Raw genomic sequence first — 20,003 nt, 5'->3', positions numbered from 1 at the left:
TAACATTGGAGACCAAGAGCTTTCTAGTGAAAATGGCTATTAATTTTCCTTGGCTTAGCCAAAAACTTAAAACTTTGGCCCACTGTGCAAATGAACTGGCTCTTCGTTTAAAATGTGGAAACAAATACAAGCATGCCCAAGCCCTCTCTGAGTAACTGGCCCTTAAGAGACTCTGCTGCTGTTTAGGACAAGCAGATGGTAAAACTGCAATTCCCACGTTACCTCTGTGCTCATCTCACAAAGACTTTCCCCTCCTGGGATGAGACTACTACAATTCATTATCAGTACTACCATAATTTGAAAGCACAGAAATCCTCTACTCGCCTCAAAGCTCCTACGTTAACTTGGATAGAAGAGCTCTTTGGGACAAAGCCACCTTATTTCTAGGAATGAACACACCAGTGAAGCATTTCAGATTCTGAAGTCCCGACATGGAACTTTCCTTCCTATTTCCAGTGCGCTATAGAGACCTAACACCCTATGAAAAAATGTCATTGTCACACTTCCCCTACAGAGCATGACCAGTCTATTGAGTACCAGTTCTGCACTTTGAAGCAGCTCTCTTCCACAAGCAACTCATCACCATCTCTCATACATATTCTGCTATATACCCTGGTCCCAGCTTACCACAGTAGTGTGACCTGTCTCCCCAGAAGCAGGAAAAAAAAGCACATACAACATAAAACACAGGTACACTTCCATTTTTCCTCAAATCTCTAAGGAAACCCAGCACTCAGAGTGCCTAGTCCTTAGCATTGCAAGAAGGGAAACTACTTTTTGTGAGCTTCACTTCAAAATTTCTATAAATCCCACTCCTGAAAGTTATCAGCCAGTGAAGTCTGAGGTTTCTACTTACATAATTATATTCCCTAGAAATAACCCAAAAAGCAGAGAAGGAATATTTCATGTGGGAAAAAAAAGGCAGAAAGATCTTAAAATGCTGCAGAAACTACCAAAGTTTTTGCTGCAAATGCACAACACTCAGTTTCCTATCTGAGACTAAAGCTGCCATAGAAGTCTGGAGGATTTTAATATTTACCTGATATTTATGTTCAAAGCAAGATTAAGTGACTTAACAGATATAGCTCATAAGCTCTCAGGTCACATAGTATCTTTGTGCCACCCACATACAATAGCAGACAGTGATTTTGGGTAGTCCTCTGGTACCACAACACGAACCACAATAGATTATACAAGAACAGAGGCATCCAGAATTACAGCTCCTCTGTAGACAGAAATGACGCAATACCTTTTCATCTTTAGTTAATCTGTTGTATAATAAACTTAGTATGAATAACAGTATTAATATATCACAGAGCACATTTTATTTCTAGAACTCAAGCATCTTTAAAGGATGGTCATGGCATTACTCATTCTCCACACGAGGAATCAGATTCCTGCACAACTACCAGGAATACGTAAGCAGAGAGCTAAGAACGGCTGGTTAGGTTAAGTTCTGGACTATTACCCAACTCAGAAGACAATGAGGGATGCATTTCCCAGCAGTGCCAAAGAAGGCAACATGGGGTTCAACACTGATCAAAGGGCGCTCCTCTTAAACCCAAGAATACTCAACTGAATCCAAGACAGGCCTGTACAGCTCAGACATGTTCTATTAGTCTCTAGAAGTCTTCTAGAAGTCTCTACAAGTCTCATTAGAGCAGCAATGCAGTTCTGCCTAGAAAATCATGATAATGACATCCAAAGACAGACACATCAAGGTCACAGTTAGCAAGGAACTAAGCCAGTGGTTCTTATCCCAGGGTCACGCTCCCTATAAACACTGAGAATCGGATCTGATGAACCTGTTCCTTTGCCATAAAAATCAAAGTATCAAACTCTTACACATGCTCTAAGAGTAACAGAATATCACCACCCTGTCTACCTAACAGAGCCCATCTCTGGAATGTTCAAAAAGCTGACAGGAGCAGTCTCACTGTCCTAGAACTTAATCTCATTTATTGCTGGGGAACTGCAGTACAACAGACATGAAGCGACTTACATCGGGTACAGCCAGGGTATCTGAAGACACAGCTCAGTGTCTTAACCACAACACCAATCCTTCTTCGTTCTGCTGTGCAGCCCATGCTGAGTAGCACCAGCCCCAGGATCTGCACCCATCCTTCAGAAGAGCCTCTTTCACTGGTTGCTACAGAGCATGCCTCTGGCTCCCAAAGCCCTGCACACACCACTGTTCTGCACGGGGGCAGGCAGGCAGCATCCACCAAAAAGACCATTTGTAAACCCTTCTTCCATGACAGAAGTAACGTGATCCTGGCACAAGTGAGAGGTAATGCCAGTATGTGGGCTTCTTACAGGACAGGAAACTCATTAGTCACTGATTATGTTTCCAGCTGCAGTGCTCAGCATATCCTGGGAACCATGCATCAGGACACAGACACTGCACCAGGGAGCTTTCCTCCCCCATACCATGCCTGTTATAGCGGGAATTAAGCTTACAAATACTGGTCTCCTTTGCCAAAAGAAAAATAGAAGTCACACAGGGGCTACATGTGTCTTACTTTCATCAAAGGTGACAAAGGAAGATCACCCTACTGTGGCAGGCAATGTCCCAGTCTCTTGAATTCTTCAGCAGCTTATGAAGATAATTGGCTCCGGAAGGGTTAAGGAAATGGAGAAAAACCCTTAAATCAGGCAGCAGCCTCTGATGCATAGTCTGAAGGAGAACAGTGCTGCTTTTCCAGCACCCCCATAGATCTGCCAATTGCTACTTGGGCAATTACTACACAGCTCTGAGCTGCAGAGAAACCTATTAAAGGCCATTACTCGCACTTGAAAAGCAGTAATCAGTGTGAGCTCCAACTAGTACTGGTAAGTGGGCATCTAGTGTGGAGTGACAGGCAGGTGCTGCCATCCCCATGGGCTGCTTTCAAACCACTGACCACCTGTGGGTAGCAGCCAGAAAATAATGACAAGTCATTAATAACCCATAGGCTTGGTGTCCCACCTTTCGTCTGAGGAGTCCCAAGTGCCTGTCAGGACTTAATTAAACCTCACAGCTGTAAGGAAGGTAAACATTGCATTCAAGATTTTGCAGTTGGGAAAACTAAGGCACTTAGATGCCATTGTCAGCATTACTAAGAATCACTCAAAATTTGACAGTATTCAGATGTTCTGAGCATTAACAAACCCACCAGCTTAAGAGTGATTGCTTTGAAAGGGACACGCAGAATAAGGAACCCCATCTCCTCATTTCAAAAGGCTTGTGTTTAAAATCCCTGTTGCCACAACTTACTCCAAGTCGTGCAGTGAATCTGTGTAGAACTTGAAAGGACAGAAGTCCTGGCTTCCAGCATGAGCATCCACTCATATTTTGTTAATTTTTTGGATGCAGCACAGCCTTTTTACCATCAGTTTTGGGGGAATAAATAGGAAAAAAATTCCAATTTTTGTACCACAGTCTGCTTCTAGTCCCTTTCCCCAAAACAGATTTTGCACATGCTAACCAAAGGTTAGACTAGTAAAGCATTACCTTTTTCTGAGTAAAGTCCCATGGGTTTACAAGGGTAACAGTGACAGCAAAATCCAGTCTACACTCTCTCTTTCGCTGCTGCAGGTAATTTTCAGTGACAAAAGTAAGATCACTTTCTAAAGCTTTAAGTAAACAAGAGCTATTCTGCAGGAGAGGAGGGGGGACGACATTTTTTTTTAGCTGAGGTTTTTGGTAAACCAAGCTGCTGAGAATTTCCTGTGACAGTATGTGCTGAAATGCAAAATGGAATGGATTTGCTGAAAGCAGCAGCTAAAAAGGCCATTTGAAAGAAGCATTTCACCTTCCTCTCTGCACATATCGGAGCTGTTAATGTGTATTTGATGGCATTGTTAACACACCCACTTTCGATCCAGGAGGCTAAAGAAGAGCAGCTCGAAAGCTCCCTTTTACACAGAGTACTGAGAACCTGCCTGACTAACCCTGCCCCTGCCCCTCCAGCTGCTGGGGCTTCTATTAAATACTTTGAGATATTCATGCATGCCCATTTCCCAAACCGTAATCTTTATAGCAGCCTGCTGGCAAGATCACAAACTCCTGAATTTCACAGGGGAAGCAGAGGAGAAGCAGTCAACACAGTTGGTCCTGCTGGTCCCACCAGTGCTGTTGGCACCAAGGCTACTGCAGGGCCACATTCCAGTTCTGTAAGTAAATTCCTCATTGGCAACCAGGGTCTCCTTTTGTCAAGGAAAACAAATATTATATGTGGAAAAAAGAATAAAAAAATCAAATGAGAAACCATCACCACCTGCCATTGCCTGGGGGCATCCCAAGCTGGCACTGCTTTAAAGAGCATGTATAAAGGAACCAACCATGCCCTCATTCAGTAGCAGGAGATTCCTAAATGCATTCCTAGAAGACTGAAGAGCTTTTATATCTGCCCACACTGTATGACTCAGACCTGATCCTGCACTTTTCAGTTGGAGGGCGCCACCAATGGGTATGGCAAACATATGCCTTGATACAGAAGGACATCACTACAGAGTGATGGGAGAAGCCCTCAAGGTAAAAGGGGCAACTTGAGCAAGTATCCCAAGCCACAGATAGCTGGCCAGACCACCTCAGAGCTGTCAACCCCTCTGTTGGGCCACAAGAGTGGAGCAAGGCAGTGACCACTGGTGCTGTAAGCCCCAAATCACTGGTAGAAGAGAGGGGTAACAGCCTTGGGATGAACAAGGAAGAACACCGCACTGCCAGGCACGCCAGGCTGTGCTTCCGTAAGTACCAGCAGTAAACCAAAACCAAAGCCTGTTGACCTCCATCAGCACATCTGGGCAGGAGTGACCCCATCCCTGCCTGGGCTCTTGGGGCAGCCCAGCTCCTCCAGCTCCCTACAGCCAGAGTTCCAGGCTCCCTACACTGCCAGGTCAGTCACCACACTTACATGACTTCCCCACCTATCCTTTAGCCGGGATGTATGGATGCACACATGCGTATGCATGTATAGTTATGCAATCCCTCCTCACAAAAATGTAAAGTCAAAAAGAATTGGAAAAGACCACTGAACAATCCATAGCCTTGCTCTTCTCTGTGCTAGATTTCTCCATGAAACACAGGCCTGTGATGCTCTTTATTTATACAGTAGAATGATGCCCAGTTATTTTCTTGTTTCCCATTCAATATTCTTCAGCTTTAGTTAATTTCACAGACCAGGGAACAGAAATTATCCTATTCTTCCACCAAATCTGGCTCAATAGGATTCTTTCCACCCTATTTCCCAGATGTACGTTTGATTATCTAATGTTCGCCCTGACACAATAATCCTTCAGCTTGCTCTGCTTTACATAGCCTCTTTTGAGTCCCTTGTCCTCCCCGCAGCAGAGCTGGAAGGCAAGTAACTGAGCATCCCTGTTCTGAGCCAGCCCCTGCATGTTTCTCAGCCACACAGGCTAACAGAGGCTCTGTTGTGCTCTGCACCCATAGAAACGTACCAGCCAAGCGAGTAAAAGGCAGAGGATAGATTCGTGGTATACAATGTTAGCGCTATCAAAATACAGCTGGGCCTAAAGAGCCTATTCACAAGCTCTAGATCGTGCTCAAAAAGTAAATAAGGTGTCTCAAGCACAGCTGCCTTGAAAATGCAGCTTGGTAAAACAAGTTAAAAGGCCATCTTACAAAGTAGCATGGGATACTGCGTTTGTTCTCTTAGTGCCCTCACACACCCAAAGAAAAATTGAAGACAGTGAAGTTTAAATACCAGATCTTAATAACTAGAAAAAAGCCATAATGATATTTTGCCAAAAGCCAGAGGGTTGCAACTTATTTGTCCTAGCTGATGGAAAGTAGGGCTAATTTTAAGTCTGTTTTCAGGCATGAAAATCACCGAGACAGACAAGCCCAGCACAAGGCCCCCTGCACCACAACTACCCCAGGAGAGCACCTGATGGCCCCCACTGCTGTAGCTCTATAACCCTTTCACCCGAAAGCAAAGGTGATGAAATATGTATATTCTGGGTACAGAATAGCCATGGGGGAGAGAAGAAAGACACCATCATCTTTGCTTGATCCTTGTGTTTCAAAGCTCCACTGCGGAAGGACAAGTCTGAAGGCAAAAAGAAGCAAAGCAGCAGCACTCAACTATTATGGAGTTTTTCCTCCAGGATACCACAATAGACAACCGTAACTTGCCAGGCTCTCATGGGGAAGCAGAGAGCTCCTGGTATCACAAGTGACCCTGGAGCAGCAAGCAGACAGCTGTGTGACTCAGAGGCACAAACTCCCTGCTTCCTCCCAGGAAGAATCTATTCCTGACCTGCATTTGACTTTATGAAGACAGGAGATATCCTGTGCCTCCATACAAGATACGAGGAAGAGATGCATCTTTGCACAGAGTTCTAAGGAAATTTTTTTCTCCATTAACTTTGCTAGAGTTTTTTTCTTCATCATCTGCACTGTTCATAGTTTCTCTCGTTAGCAATCACTTAATTTTATTATCAAATCTGAAAAGCTGTTATCCTTCCTACCGAACTTCAGAAAAATGATGTTGAATTTAATATGCAGTAGTAGTTTTACAAAACTAGCAGTCCACCAGAGAACCTTTCCTTTGACTCCAAAAGGTGTGCGCCGGAAAGCAAGGCTAAGAATTTACATTAATGAAAAAGAGAAAGATGCTACCAAAGCTGGTCAGCTTCCACCTCAGTCTGCCCAAACCATAACAGTGGAGACATCGCTTTTGACCTTTTGGGGCAATACTTTTAAACAGATGCCACTGCAAACATTTTAGCTCATTTTGAAATCTCTGGTTCATTACAAATTTTTAGCCTTGGGCTAACATAAAAAGACAAGCTCACACACACACACAAAAAAAAAGCAGGGAGAGGGACAGCACACTGTTGCTGCTAACAAGGAAATGGAATGACAATTTGTTTGTGACACCTTACCTTATCCCCTGGCTGTGGTCTCATAAGAGAGACTTGATCATAGCCACGTCGAACCAAAGCCCATAGTGCATCAAGTTTGCCCTGAAATAAAAATCGTGTGAGATGACCAAGAAAGTTTGGGATAACATCATGAAATTAAACTACAGCTGAGCTGATGCAGCCTTTCTGTATCAAACTGTATGAAAGCTGGTCCTCTGCATGCTGGAGAGCCAGAACAGAGACCTTGATGTGGTAACACATGCCTTATACACAGTGGGCCAAACTCACCCTGCTCAAAACTCACTGAAGATGACTAGCTAATGTGAACAGCACCTAACTGTACCTCTTTATGGAGTTATATTAACAACAGGCAGAACAATGAAAGTGTTCTGTACTGGATAAACAGCCACAAGACCCAGGCAGGCATTAAAATTCACAGGTACTTTCCAGCCAATAAATTCAAGCACTGTTAAACCCATCTGTGAACCACCCATGGCAGGATAGGGAGTGGGGACCTCATTCCTGCACCCACAAAGCACTGGTTTGGGACTCGGCCATGGGTTTCTGGGATGAGTGCAGTACATTCCTGCCTCCATCAGCACGAGCCCTCCAGCTTCCTTAGCTGTAAGCTGAGATAACAGCTCTGGGGTTGTGTGAGGATACATACATTAGGGAGGGGGAGACATCAGATACTATAATGACACAGGAGAAATGAGGATGAAAAAGCACAGAGAGACTGAGTGACTTACCCAAAATCAAACACTACATCTTGTGGCTGAACTAGAAGGGAACAGAGCTGAATCCCAACCCCAGGCCTTAGCCACATTGCAGCTGAAGCAAGGACAGGGTGCTCCAGCTGATCCTCCTTGTATGCTGCTTTAAATCAGCATACAGCTGAGACCTTTCCCAGAAGAGCTGGGATATCTGCTGCTGCAACCCAGTCTGTGCAAAAGTACCAAAAAGGGTTGAGACAAGAGCAGGAAGATTTCTGCTCCTGCCCTACAACACACTCCATTCTTCCCCACCCTGCCACCAAAACTGTGGCGACACAGGGCCTGGGCCAACACATGTTCCAAGAAGTAGGCAAAGTTGAGGAATACCAGCCACTTTTCTATATATAACCTCTCCCAGCTCCACCATAAGAAAGGTTGCACTATGGAGGCAGGACGTAGTAGCATGTAGGACATAAGACTTTGTCAAACCCAGGGACAGTCTTGTTACCTTGATTGGAGTGTACCACTTCCGCTGAGAAGGCGGTTTTCTAACGTGGGGCTTTTTTGGCTTGGGTTCCCATGGCTCATACTCCTGCTCTGGCAGCTTAATAATAGCATTTTTGGGTTTCTCCAGTTTTGCTCCTTCCTCTGTTGATCCTTTGTCTCCCCACCGCACCTAAAGCCAGTAGAGCACATTTTAAGTACAGACATTTCCATGGTCCCTCCCCTAAGCAGGTGCTTTTTGCAGATACTAATCTAGTTCCATCAGGTAATCCAAATACCTCCAGACACAAAGCCAGATTCATGTAGGCACCCAATTGTCACTGTAATCAGAGATACGCATTTAAGAGTCAAATATTTTCTCGTGAAAGCAGTCTGAACTACCAGCATTTGCACCTTCTGGCAACAAAAGGTGTTGTGGGAAGTTGCAACATCCAGGGCAGATTAACTTATTTTGAAGTGAAATACAAAGCCCTGCTCTGCTAGGACACAGGTGTAATTTGCTTCCCATTGACTCACCCAAAAAGCAGGCAGCAGCACTAGCTGAAGAAAGGCAGTCTTTATAAATAGCCTTATGCTGATTAGTTCAAAAATGAAAAAAGGGTCAGGGAGAAGGACTAGAATGCCTTCTTAAGAGCAGCAGCTCTCAGACTTGTGTGTAGCTCCTACTAAAAACATCTTTTCTAAATGCACAGCCACAAAAGGGGACAGTAACTTTATCCTCACTTAGTACCTCCCTCACTCTATACACTACTTATCTCAACCTGAAATTCTGCTTTTGTAGTCTGGCTCAAATAGAAATGTTATCCCACATTCAAGGGCAACATGGGATCCATGGGGGCTACTCAGCCTCAAGGATAGTAATTCTGAACAAAGTTGTTAAGGATATTAAGATGCATTACTTTTACTGCAGACTTTCAGGGACTTGCTGAGAAGCCACTGCTTTCATTCCATCAGCCCTAGTTTGGTCCAGAACCTCAGCTGGCTTACATTAGCCCACCTCCCTCAGCTACCTACTAGATGAGGTAGGAGTTTCTGGTGTGGCATCACTAAAAGTCATAATTAGGGCCTCAGCAGATATGAGTGAGTGATAACTCCCTTAACTAGTTCTCTTGGTTAGAAATATTAAATTGATTTCACTAACATTATGGTGATTTACAGGAGTTAGTAGCTGATCACACCATTATCAAATGGCTCCCCAGAACGTATGTATCATAGGATAGCACAAGACATGTTTCTTTCACAGTAATGCTTCACCTCACTTTACACGCGAAGACTGACTTGTGCATGAATCCTAGGGCAAGATTTGATTTATAGGACAATTTCAACTCAGAATCAAGAGTGAAATTTTTCCCTGACAAGTTTTTGTGCATGCTCATTTTGTTAATGCTCAACTGAAAAAAAAATCACTATTTATAATTCCCCAAACCAACTGCTTCCAGCCAGGAACAGTGTAGACAACATATTTGAGGAAAAAAGCAGTATTTGAGGATAAGACGAGCTTCTTTACTGTTAGGGTAACAGAGCACTGGATCAGGGATTATGGAGTCTCCTTCTCTGGAGATATTCAAAACATGGCTGAATGCAATCCTGTGCAACGTGTTCTAGGTGACCCTGCTCCAGCTGGGGGTTAGACTAAATGATGTCTAGAGGTCCCTTCCAACCTGAGCAATTCTGTGATTCAAAACCAGCATAACTCTGCAGTCGACAAGAGAACTGGAGCCAACTGCATTGACTGAAGAGTTAGATTCAGTAACTCAGAACTTCTTTTGGTGCTTGTCCCATTTCTTAACCTGCAAATTTTCTCCTGCTCATAATGCTAGATTCAATTAATTACTCATGCAAATGTGCCAGATTGATGTCTGATACTTGGATGTCAGGTGCAATCAGGTGGACAAGCCTTAATCAAATCTCAGCCTCTACTCCAATGAAGTAGGTGTGGGTTTTGTTTTTAAACACAAGCACATTATTAAAGTTAACCACATTTGCACTGATTTTCACAACAGCAAAGAAAAACCCAAATACCTCCATCCTCTTAATTCCACCAACACCTCGGCCTCCGTAATAAGATGCATCCACGGTTGGCCACTTTTTCTTTGGCAATCCATCTTCATCATCTGATTCCTGTGGGAAAGACGGGGAGATGTTACTGTTGTTCTCACGTAAACGGGAAACAAATGAACATCCTATGGTCCAATCGTTGGATATCTGGCTTTGTGTGTTACACTTACTTGCTGACAAAAAACAAGAGTGTCTTGTCTCTGCAGCTGCAATTTTATCTGAGAACTGCCTATTCCTCTCTCCTCTTCAAGCAGCTTTTATTTAGTCAAATATGCATTGAGCTTCAAAATCACAACTGACTTTTAAGGGACAGCAAAGTGCAGATGAATTGTACATTATACTGGCTTGCCACTACGCTGTGCAGAAAATGCCACAATCAGCTAACCCAAAGAAATCATTTATTAATTGTGCTTTTAGAACTTAATGTCACCTAACAGGGAAAAAGCTACTACTGTGAGATTTCTAACATGTGCATCAGGCCCTTTTCTCATGGCAGCTGTAACCAGTTGTTCTACGCTACTTGATTCTTTGCAGAGTCTGGCTCAAGCTGTACAGTTTGGAGCTGGGACTGAGACTGGAGCACCTCCAAGTTTTCAGGAAGCTCAGATCCAGAGTTTTTGACCTGCATTTCTAAGGACTGCAGATTTTCTTCTTCTGGAACGTGGGAGATTCTGAATCAGGGTTTTACTTCAGGTTCACCATTCTGTTCTTGCTTAACTGAAAGCTGGCAAATATTTCTGGTTCAACAACCCTGGGAACACATCCCTAGCTCTATCATCTTGAGCTGTAGAAGTCACTGGGATTTCTCAGTCTCCCTGTCATTACACTGGAATCAAAGTGGCTGAAAGTCACACCATAACACTTTCCCTGGCAGTCCCAAGAACACATATAATTGAGGGAGGGGCCCAGCAAGCCTCTTACAACACTATTTTTGTTCCTCAAAAATTAAAAAAAAAATAACCACACTTAATGCTGATATATAGAAGTGAATGCTGCTGTTGGACTGGCCATGCATAGCACTCAATTTTCATCAGTACAAGTATGGTTCTAGAAACACTGGAATTTTTATTTAAATAATAATTAAAAAAATAAAATAAAGTGAAATCCAAATACTAGAGAAAGACACAATTTGTTGCTAGATTACTAGGTGACATTCTCTTGAAGTGGCCTGACATGTTTCTATTTTAATGTGAAAGGAATTGAGACTCCAAAAGCCAATAATTTCTTTTTAAAAGCATGTCTTCATTTTTGTTTATTCATATTTAACTCTTAGGTTATGCCTTGGAGAAAGCTATTTCCATTCAGTGACATTTGAACTCTCAGCTATAGTTCACAGGTCAGTTCTTCCAACAAATTCTTCAGTATGGCCAGGCAAGACATTTCCATTACTGGTAAGGGATTTGGGGGTGTCCCCCTCAAGTCACAGAAATACACAAGGCAGTTATTGCGTGCATGTTTTGATGTTGTTTTGGAAGAGTATAATACACAAACCCATTTTGTGCCACATTAAAGACGGTAACCAGTGAACTGCATTAGCAGTTTTAATTTGTTTCACTTCATTGGGAACTTGAGGGCTATATAAGAAACGCTGCCTCTTCCATGGGATCTAACACTGATTTAAATTCTGTGTGTCTAACAACCCTTATTACTGGAAAGCCTGACAGTTACAGGACAGTTAATTATGGCTTATGCTTTTCCTGTTGATATAGAATTTATACTAAATATCTCCTATACCAAGCATGATTTTTGGTGCATATTCTCAAGTTAAATTGTCATAGTGCTGCTGTCCAGGACAAGCAACAGGATCACAGACACAGCAATGGTGGCCTCTTGCAACCTCAAAACAGCAGCTGTGGTTGTCTCCTGATATTCATGCCAAGTTACAGCAAATTAGCAGCAAACTGTAAGCTTCTCTTGTGGGTTAGGCAAGTATATTCCACCCTTTAACTGCCTGTGCCTAGAAAAGGAATAGAGGCTGCCATGAGTTTACTCTGGAAATGCTTTTATTTCTTGCTATTACTTCCATCAAAACAGTAGAGTGAAACCTAAGCTGAGGTCAGGGCCTTTGTGTGTTACTGTACCAAAAACAGCTCAGTTCAACCCAGCCTCCAACAGCTCACAACTTAAATAGAGAAGGGCCAAGTGTCCTGCCAAGGGTCAGGCTGCAGCAGAACCACAGCCAGAGGCCGAATCCTGCTCACTCTCCTGTAAAGCCACAAGAATGCGGCCTTCACTGTCTTCTTTCAGCTGACAGACTTTGCTCTTTACTTCCAAAAGGGCTAAACTCCTGCTGAGAACAGCAGCTGTGCAGGAGGAGGGATGTTTTTGATGCTGGAGAAGCAAAGATTTTCCTACACACACCTGTGTGATGCACAGCAGAAGGAACAAAATACAATATGAACTGTGGGTCTGTGGACTTCTGAGTTATGCAATTATTTCCTCTGTGGATGAAAATAGTCTTGCTGTACTTATATAAAGAGGCCAGAAGGCAAAAATAACTGCCCTGATCCAAGAGACTTCCTCTCTCAGCCCTCAGGGTGTCATTAAGACACCTCCAGGGCTGACGCTCCTGGGCAGCACGATAAGCTACAGTGGCTGCAGACAGTGCGACAGCTCAGAAATAGCATACTTACAGGCTCTGGAGGTGGTGGTGGAGGTGGCTCCTTGATCACCTGGAATATATAAACAACAGGAGAAATCCAAGTTAATAGTAGGGCTCATCCATCCCAGTGCTACGCCCTCTCTGCTTTCATGCTTGCGTCATAGATGGGTTGCTCTGCTCCATTCTCCCAGATTCAATTCTCTTATTAGCCTCTCTGCTTTTCATCAGAGAACGTTAATGCAGATGAGAAGCTAAACCCATCAGATTGAACTATTCAATTAGTGAAGTGCCCTCTTAAGTAACTCATAATACAGCTCCACATAGTTCTGCATTAAAATGTCGTGTGATTACCAAGCTAGCGCAAAATATTCATTCAGAATCTGCAGTTCCTATGCATAAAAAAAAAAGCCTAGCTCTAGTGTTTAATAGCAGAGCTTATGTACATATTAGTAGATCAGTTCCATTACGCTCTTCTGCGGCAGGTGCCAAAGCTTGTTTTACAGAAGCACTGATCCCTGCAGAAACTTGGGCCAAGCTCAGGCAACAGCAGGAAAAGGAACTGAAGCCTCTTGAAGCTCTCACGTGATGTTTATTTGGCTACTCCTATATATTTCATTTGCTATCCTCTTCTGCAAACACTGCACTTGACCTTGCAACTGTCACTCCTGTGAAAAAACCTCAAGGGAATGACTGATTGCTCACTGCACACAGCACCACAAACAGCAGACTATCGTTACTCGCACCCATAGCAACATTCATGCTGCAGCACCAGGACCACCACATGTCGTAAAGAGACCAGGCTTCCAGCCCTGCCTGGTGCTTACCGGCCCCTGTGAAATGCCCATAACTTTCAGCTCCACACACATGAAACTCTGACTTGCATGTTTAACAAATAATGCAAAAGCTCTTCTAATTTACAGGCGCTTCAAAAAATTGTGCAGAGAAATTGCATCACGTAACTTTCAAGGTATCTAGGCATCGCTTCACCCAAACGCATGCAATCTAGACAGCTGGTCTATTTTTGGAATAGCAATGTGGGCTGTGGGCATTTGCACCCTATATCTGACTGTAGGTAAGATTAGATCTTGTCTGTGATGCGCAATGGAATGCATTACAGAATCCATAACACTGCAGAGTCAAGCTACTTGGTCCACTACTACATGAAGAAGCTAGAACTCCAAACCATTGTGATCGTTTTAGAAATAAGCCAAAAAAATGGAAATCAAGTAAAAATAAATAAATCTGTACTTACCACTGTGCAGCAAAGGGGCCAGAACCACCAAAGAAGAGCCAGAGCCAGCAGCAGAAAGAGAATCAGCAGAGCAATGAAAAGGATGGTTCCAGTCAGCTGCAAAAAAGATGATTGTTTCTGAGTTCTTTGTATGCCAAAAATGAGACTGGAGCCCAGAATTTGCACTATTAGATTGGGCAAAATGAGCCAGGTTTCCCTCACTACAAGGTCTCACTTAGGCAGTGCAGTACATCACTGTTACCATTAGAGTCTCATCAGGATTTAGCGTGACAAATGTGTATTTGAAGTCATGCTTCAGGGAAGCACCTCCTGTTTGTAGTATGTATATCTGCAATTTATATATACATTTACGGTATGCCTATAGCTCAGTAGACTCAAGGGAACTAAAACTGTACACAAACCATTCCCAAATCTGTGCTGACAGGTCCCTTAATACTGTCAGAAGGGCATTTCAAACTACATGGCCAGACTCAAGTAATCTTCCGTCACTAGAGATGCAGAATATACCAGCGTTGATATGCAAAGAATGGTAATATTGGAGCTAGGAGCTCACAGGTAATTTAACGTGTCAACATCATACAACAGAACAAAACTTCTTATCATCTCAGCCTCAACAGCTCCCACGCCTGCCTCTGTTGCCTCTTGACTCAGACAGCACACAACCCCAGCCCGAGGACTTAGACAAACTAGTCATTAATGCTGCTGGTTCTTGGTAAGCTTCTTGGGACTGGTTTGACTTTTTAATAACATGCTGTGAGCTTAACCATTCCTCTTTCTTATATTCTATCTACCACTCCGCAGGTGGGAGTCTGGGGCTAGATAGTTAAGGAACTACATTCAAAACAGATGTCAAGTTTTCTCGAAAGAGTCTGGAATTTAAAAAGAAAAAAAAGTGTTAAAACTTGAAATTAGCTTTTCCTGTGGAAATCTTGCTCTGAGTGCAAACAGTCCATCATTTCATGACAAGATGTGCTCACTGAGTATTGCTCTGATGACTACAGGAAAGCAGGTCTTCAGTGTGCTGCTTGGCTCCTGCAGAACATACAGAGCACATGGTTTTTTGGAAATTAAACATTTGATGCAGAGGAGCAGTGGCAAGGTGAGACATGCAGTTTCCTTGGACTGCAGTGGGCTCTAGGATGAGGTTAATATTAGCTCTAGTGATCCAAACCTGTGAAAAGAAACCTCTTCAATGGTAAACTGGGCTTAAAAGGTTTAATTCACCAGCAACAGGGATACCAGAGAACAGGAAAAACCCAGTAGCAAAATGAAGGACAGCCTGGGACTGGGAAGCAAAAAGAGCTTGAAGAAAGATCTGTGAATCAGGCTGAGGAAACGTGAGATGGCTAGAGAAAAAGCTGTAAGATGCTTTGAAACAAGGATATGTGGGAGGTTAAATGGAAAGAAAGCAAGTCCCCATGCATGGAGGTTAAGGTCCATGAGGTTTACCTTGTTAAATCTGAAAACTATTTGCTGAATTCCCATGACAAGACAACTCAAACTCAAGCTTAGCCCCTTCTTTCAACAGGAGGAGTTCCCTTCATTGTTCCCAGTTGATTTGTTTTCCCCCCAGACAGCAAAAAGGCTGAGGGTGGAAAAGAAAGTACGGGCTGATATGAGTTTTGTGAAGTCTGGATGAGATCCTGAATGGCTGACTTGGGTGATATCTGCTCTTCCTCAGGCCAAATCCTAGATCTGTCAGGACTGGCATGTTAAGACATGACTAACCCACCCACAGCTCCCATACCACGCTTAGGCATGGGCCCCAGTATCCCATAACTCTAGCACTGCGTCACCATCCCTTCACTGCTCTGCAACTTCTTGTCACAGATACAACAAACCAACCTGTTCTGGGATACACTACATAGCTCACATCATTTGTTAAGTCAGGGAGCAGGAAAAAGCCAAGGTGGAATGCCAGCTGTCCTGCCCAAAGGAATCCTGTTGGAACACACTACCCAGCTGCAGCTCAGTGCTGCCGTCCCCCTCTGGCCCACCCTTGGCTCCAAACAGCACTAACACATCAGGGAAACGGACACTTGGGAGACATCAACTCCCAGTGCAGCCAGTTCACTGAGAAAAGAGTGATTAAAATCAAGTATAACTTTTAAGAGGCGTTTCTGCACTCCTTACAACAAATCCAGGAACGGCACCAATGCAGCACATGAGCCACATAGACGTACATACCACTGCTACTGTTACTCCAAACACACATTGCCTCCTTATCCTGTTCCCAGGCATTGCTTTTCCCATGCTAAGTACTCATATAAATCACCAAGACATTTGCCAGCAGCAGCTCGGGAGCTGCTGGCAGACAGAAGCTAGAGAGTCCTCTTTCAGTGATCAAATATACAAAGCATTGTAGTGAAGCTGGACTTTGAAAAAGGAAATAGCAGACTTCATGCAGCTGAACAGAAATGAGCACAGGGATTGCACAGAGGCTTTAGGAGTAAAGTCAAGAGAAGATACTTACTGTACAGAAAGGACAGAAGCGCCAGCTGGGGAGGAGAGCTGACCAGGCCAGCTGACGGCAGCTCACAGAAAAGGGAGCAGGAGAGGAAAGGAAATGGAGGGAGTCTCTAAAACAGTAAGAGAGAAAGGCATGAGGTTAGGACAAAGTTGGAAAGCGAACTACCAGCCTTCCTGCTTACGGACTGCAATTGGGATATGATCTTTCCTGCACCAGATGAGAATCAGGCCCCTTGTCTCCTTCACGTTCAATCTGCAGGAGCTGGGCAAAAAATGTGAGATTGACATGACTGGAGATTAGAGTTCTCTCTTTATCCTATGGCTACTGAGAGGAAAGCTTCCTCCAACCACATTCTGGCCTGAAGGGACCCCAGCTAGGACTAAGACTTCAGCATCTATTAGAAAAAACTACATATGGGTAACTAAATGCACCAGTTAACACTTGTGTTTCACTGTGGACTCAAAAGGCTTCATGGTACCTGGGGTAGAAGGGAGTAAAGTGTGGAAATATAAAGCCTTAGTGTAGAAAATTTGGAGGAAAGTTTATAAAAGAGATATATATATTATATATATATATATATATATATATAAGAGGCAAAGCTGCAAAATCATCTCTGCTAGACTCTGCATCCTGACACCCGGGGCTGTTCCAGCAATCTGCTGTAAAATTTCCCAGCTGCCTTGCTGAAAACATCAGAAAATCAAGTCTGCGAGCTCCAGTCGCTGTTCCCATTCCTGTCTTTCTACTCTGCAGCTGTCAGAAAGGCCAACAATGATTACAAACCAATATGACAGCATTTAGTGTAGGCTATAAAAGTCCTTTAGACACTAACAATAATAATAATAAAGCCCAGCTTCGATACCAAATGCTTAGTACCAAGTACTCTGGCAAACTTTTAGTCCGCAAGCACAAGGCCCAATCTTTAGGGTAAACTGTTGTTAGCTTGCACCAGCTATTGTTGTTGCTTATTTCTACTCCATAGCAAGGAAGAAAACCATTTATCTACTTGTAGTCAGCTTTTTTTAAAGTTCTAAAATCAGATTTTGCTGAAAGATCACTTCTAGCTGCTGGTCCCTTACCCTCCCCTGGGGAAAAAAATGGTCTTCCTGACATCAGCCAGGATATGTGTAGCAAAGCCACTGCTGTCCCACAGCAGGACGTGCTCCTTTAGCTGGGCAGCAGCCTTGTATCAGGAACCTCACCACAGGATGTGAGGCTGGTGTCTCTTTCTGCTCATCCCCCGTGACACCAAGAGAAAAGCAGCTACCTCCTGTTGTTAAAAGTGTAAAAAAAAAATGCCTTGGCAAGTCCTGAACTAGAGGTAAATTGTGGAGGTCTAACAACAAATGCAGTGAACTCCAACCACCAAAAAAAATTAAAAAATGAAAGTTTAGAGGATCTTCCATGCTGTGGCCCTTCTATGTCAAAGTTCCAGAAGTTGTACATTTCACCTCTGATCCCACAGGTGATCCCAATGCTCAATAGCATATTGCTTCTTCATGCTCTTTCTTCCATTTCCATGGATTCCCTTCTAGTCAAATCCTATCTATAAGGACGTTTCTCTCCTGGGATAGGAACAGTCTCGGAGCCTTTTGTTGTAATTGTTTACTCCATAAATCTACCATGATCTAGCCATCATCAGCAATGATTTAGTCTTAATTAGCCTGTTTATTTTTCAAGGAATTGCTTGGATTCACTCAACAACTGTGATGCAGCAGCTGCAGGGAGCTCATGCTCAGTCAAGGAGGCTTTGCCTGAAGAGCCACCGCCTCTTTCCAAGGTCTCATGGTTTCTCTGTCAAGCCCCATTGCAATTACTTACACACTGTGTGCTGGTGATGCTGACAGAGCTGGAGATGAACGTTAGCCCGTTGTTCATGCTGACTTGTAGGAAAACCACCCTAAAGCACAAACAGATACACTTATTTTTAGTGTCATCTTTATACTCATTGTTCCCTTTATTCCGGCTGTGTTTTAGCCATTGGCTGATGAACATGCATAGATAACATGCCCTGCTGAGTCAAGGCATCATCGTGGCTTCAGGTGCTTACCTAACTCTGTCTCTCTGCTTGCCCAGGAGCCATCCTTTTTATGTTGGCTTAATTGAGTTGGGACATATGCTCTTTATTTAAGAGCCTCCATCCCACCTGGGGCAAAGGGCACTAGGACAGTGAGTTGTAACAGTCTCAGACATTTGGAATATTACCCTAGATAGCACAGGAAACCTTAAGACTTTGTTTTATTTTAAATCTTTCTGGAGCTTAAAGAGACGGTCTTTTTTTTCTATTTAAAAGCTCACCTAAGTAAAGTCAGAGTACCTGCATGATGTCAAAGGAAAAAAAATCACTGAAATGACAGTGAAATTGAAACAGAATCTGGCCCTAGGCATTCTCCAATATCAGAGAAAGGGTCTAAGGAGAAAAAGTTTCCCCAGCTACCCAAAAATAGGGAAGGGGAGAGAAACCCCAGTACAGTATTCAAGGACTCAGAAGATCACCAAGGAAGAAGTTACAGTCTTGTGCCACATCTACCTGAAGTCTGCAAGATCACAATGGCTGAACAATACCAACACTAACCAAAGCAGATCAGGGGCAAAATGAGAAGCAACATCAACATCAGCAAAGGGATTCAAATCAAGCACCTTTTCAATCAAAATGAAAAGTTTGCTTGGAACTCAAACTTTTGGTCTGGAAAAAATGCAACAGGAACAGAGAAGAAATTACATAGGCATCCTCAAAAATCCTCCCCCACCAGCATGTGAAATCCTCCCTCCCCGCTCTTCTCATTAACTCTAGCTTTCTCCAAGTCATCTCATGGCCAATAGCCTCCCAGCTGCACTGGGTTCACGGCGGGAGACTTCCAAGATGTCTTATTAGACAGTCCCTCCATGCAGAGCCCTCAAGTTCTGGAGATGTGGTGCAGAACAGCTGCAGCTAGCTGGACTGCAGCTTCCTAGGCAGGCTGCAGTGGGAAGGTCAATCCTAACACCCACCAGCATCCACAGAAACAGAGTGAGGCCTGACATCAATGATTACAATGACTCAGTGTGGCTGTATCTCCAGAGACTGTGCGTGACATGGGTCCAATGATGCCAAGAGCTTTGTGGCACAGCTTATGTGGGAGTTTTTATCACCAGCCTTCTTTTTCATTGAATAGAACTGTGCTTGCTCATGCTAGGAGGGTATTTGGTACGCACAGGATTGCCCTAATCCCATTACAAAAATTAATCTTCTTAGTTTAGCTCTTTAGGTAAAATTCCAAGCCCTTGGCTCAATAATGACATCCTCATCCAAAGCCCCTCTCTCCTGACACCTACTGGAAAGCAATACTTACTGTCCAGCATCTTCTATCACTGGTGCAGGGCAAAGCAGGTAAGTATCATGAACGAGGGTTGGCTTTTCATCTGAAAAAGAATTAATATAACTGTCAGAAATGAGAAAAACCTCAAGCAACAACAGTTATTAGAGCTGTTCTTTCCTGCTTCTCCCATCCCAAGCACACCTGAAGACACAGCTCATTTCCTTGGCCTTATCCT

The 20,003-nt window shown here is 43.6% G+C and overlaps 1 protein-coding gene across 1 annotated transcript in view; it reads right to left on the bottom strand.

Moving 5' to 3' along the window:
* Positions 1 to 20,003, bottom strand: part of ANTXRL (ANTXR like) — a 55,773-nt gene that overhangs the window by 13,146 nt on the left and 22,624 nt on the right. The window contains exons 11-17 of the mRNA XM_035537844.2: positions 19,802 to 19,871; positions 18,291 to 18,369; positions 14,000 to 14,095; positions 12,779 to 12,817; positions 10,110 to 10,208; positions 8,092 to 8,259; positions 6,892 to 6,972 (exon numbers count right to left, since the gene is read on the bottom strand). Coding sequence (XP_035393737.1) covers positions 6,892 to 6,972; positions 8,092 to 8,259; positions 10,110 to 10,208; positions 12,779 to 12,817; positions 14,000 to 14,095; positions 18,291 to 18,369; positions 19,802 to 19,871 — 632 coding nt within the window. The remainder of the gene's footprint in view (positions 1 to 6,891; positions 6,973 to 8,091; positions 8,260 to 10,109; positions 10,209 to 12,778; positions 12,818 to 13,999; positions 14,096 to 18,290; positions 18,370 to 19,801; positions 19,872 to 20,003) is intronic.

Source organism: Cygnus atratus, chromosome 7 (assembly GCF_013377495.2).
Source record: "Cygnus atratus isolate AKBS03 ecotype Queensland, Australia chromosome 7, CAtr_DNAZoo_HiC_assembly, whole genome shotgun sequence".
Classification (NCBI taxonomy): Eukaryota; Metazoa; Chordata; class Aves; order Anseriformes; family Anatidae; genus Cygnus; species Cygnus atratus.
The sequence above is the reverse complement of the archived record's forward strand: the minus strand, read 5'-3'. Positions and strand labels throughout refer to the sequence as shown.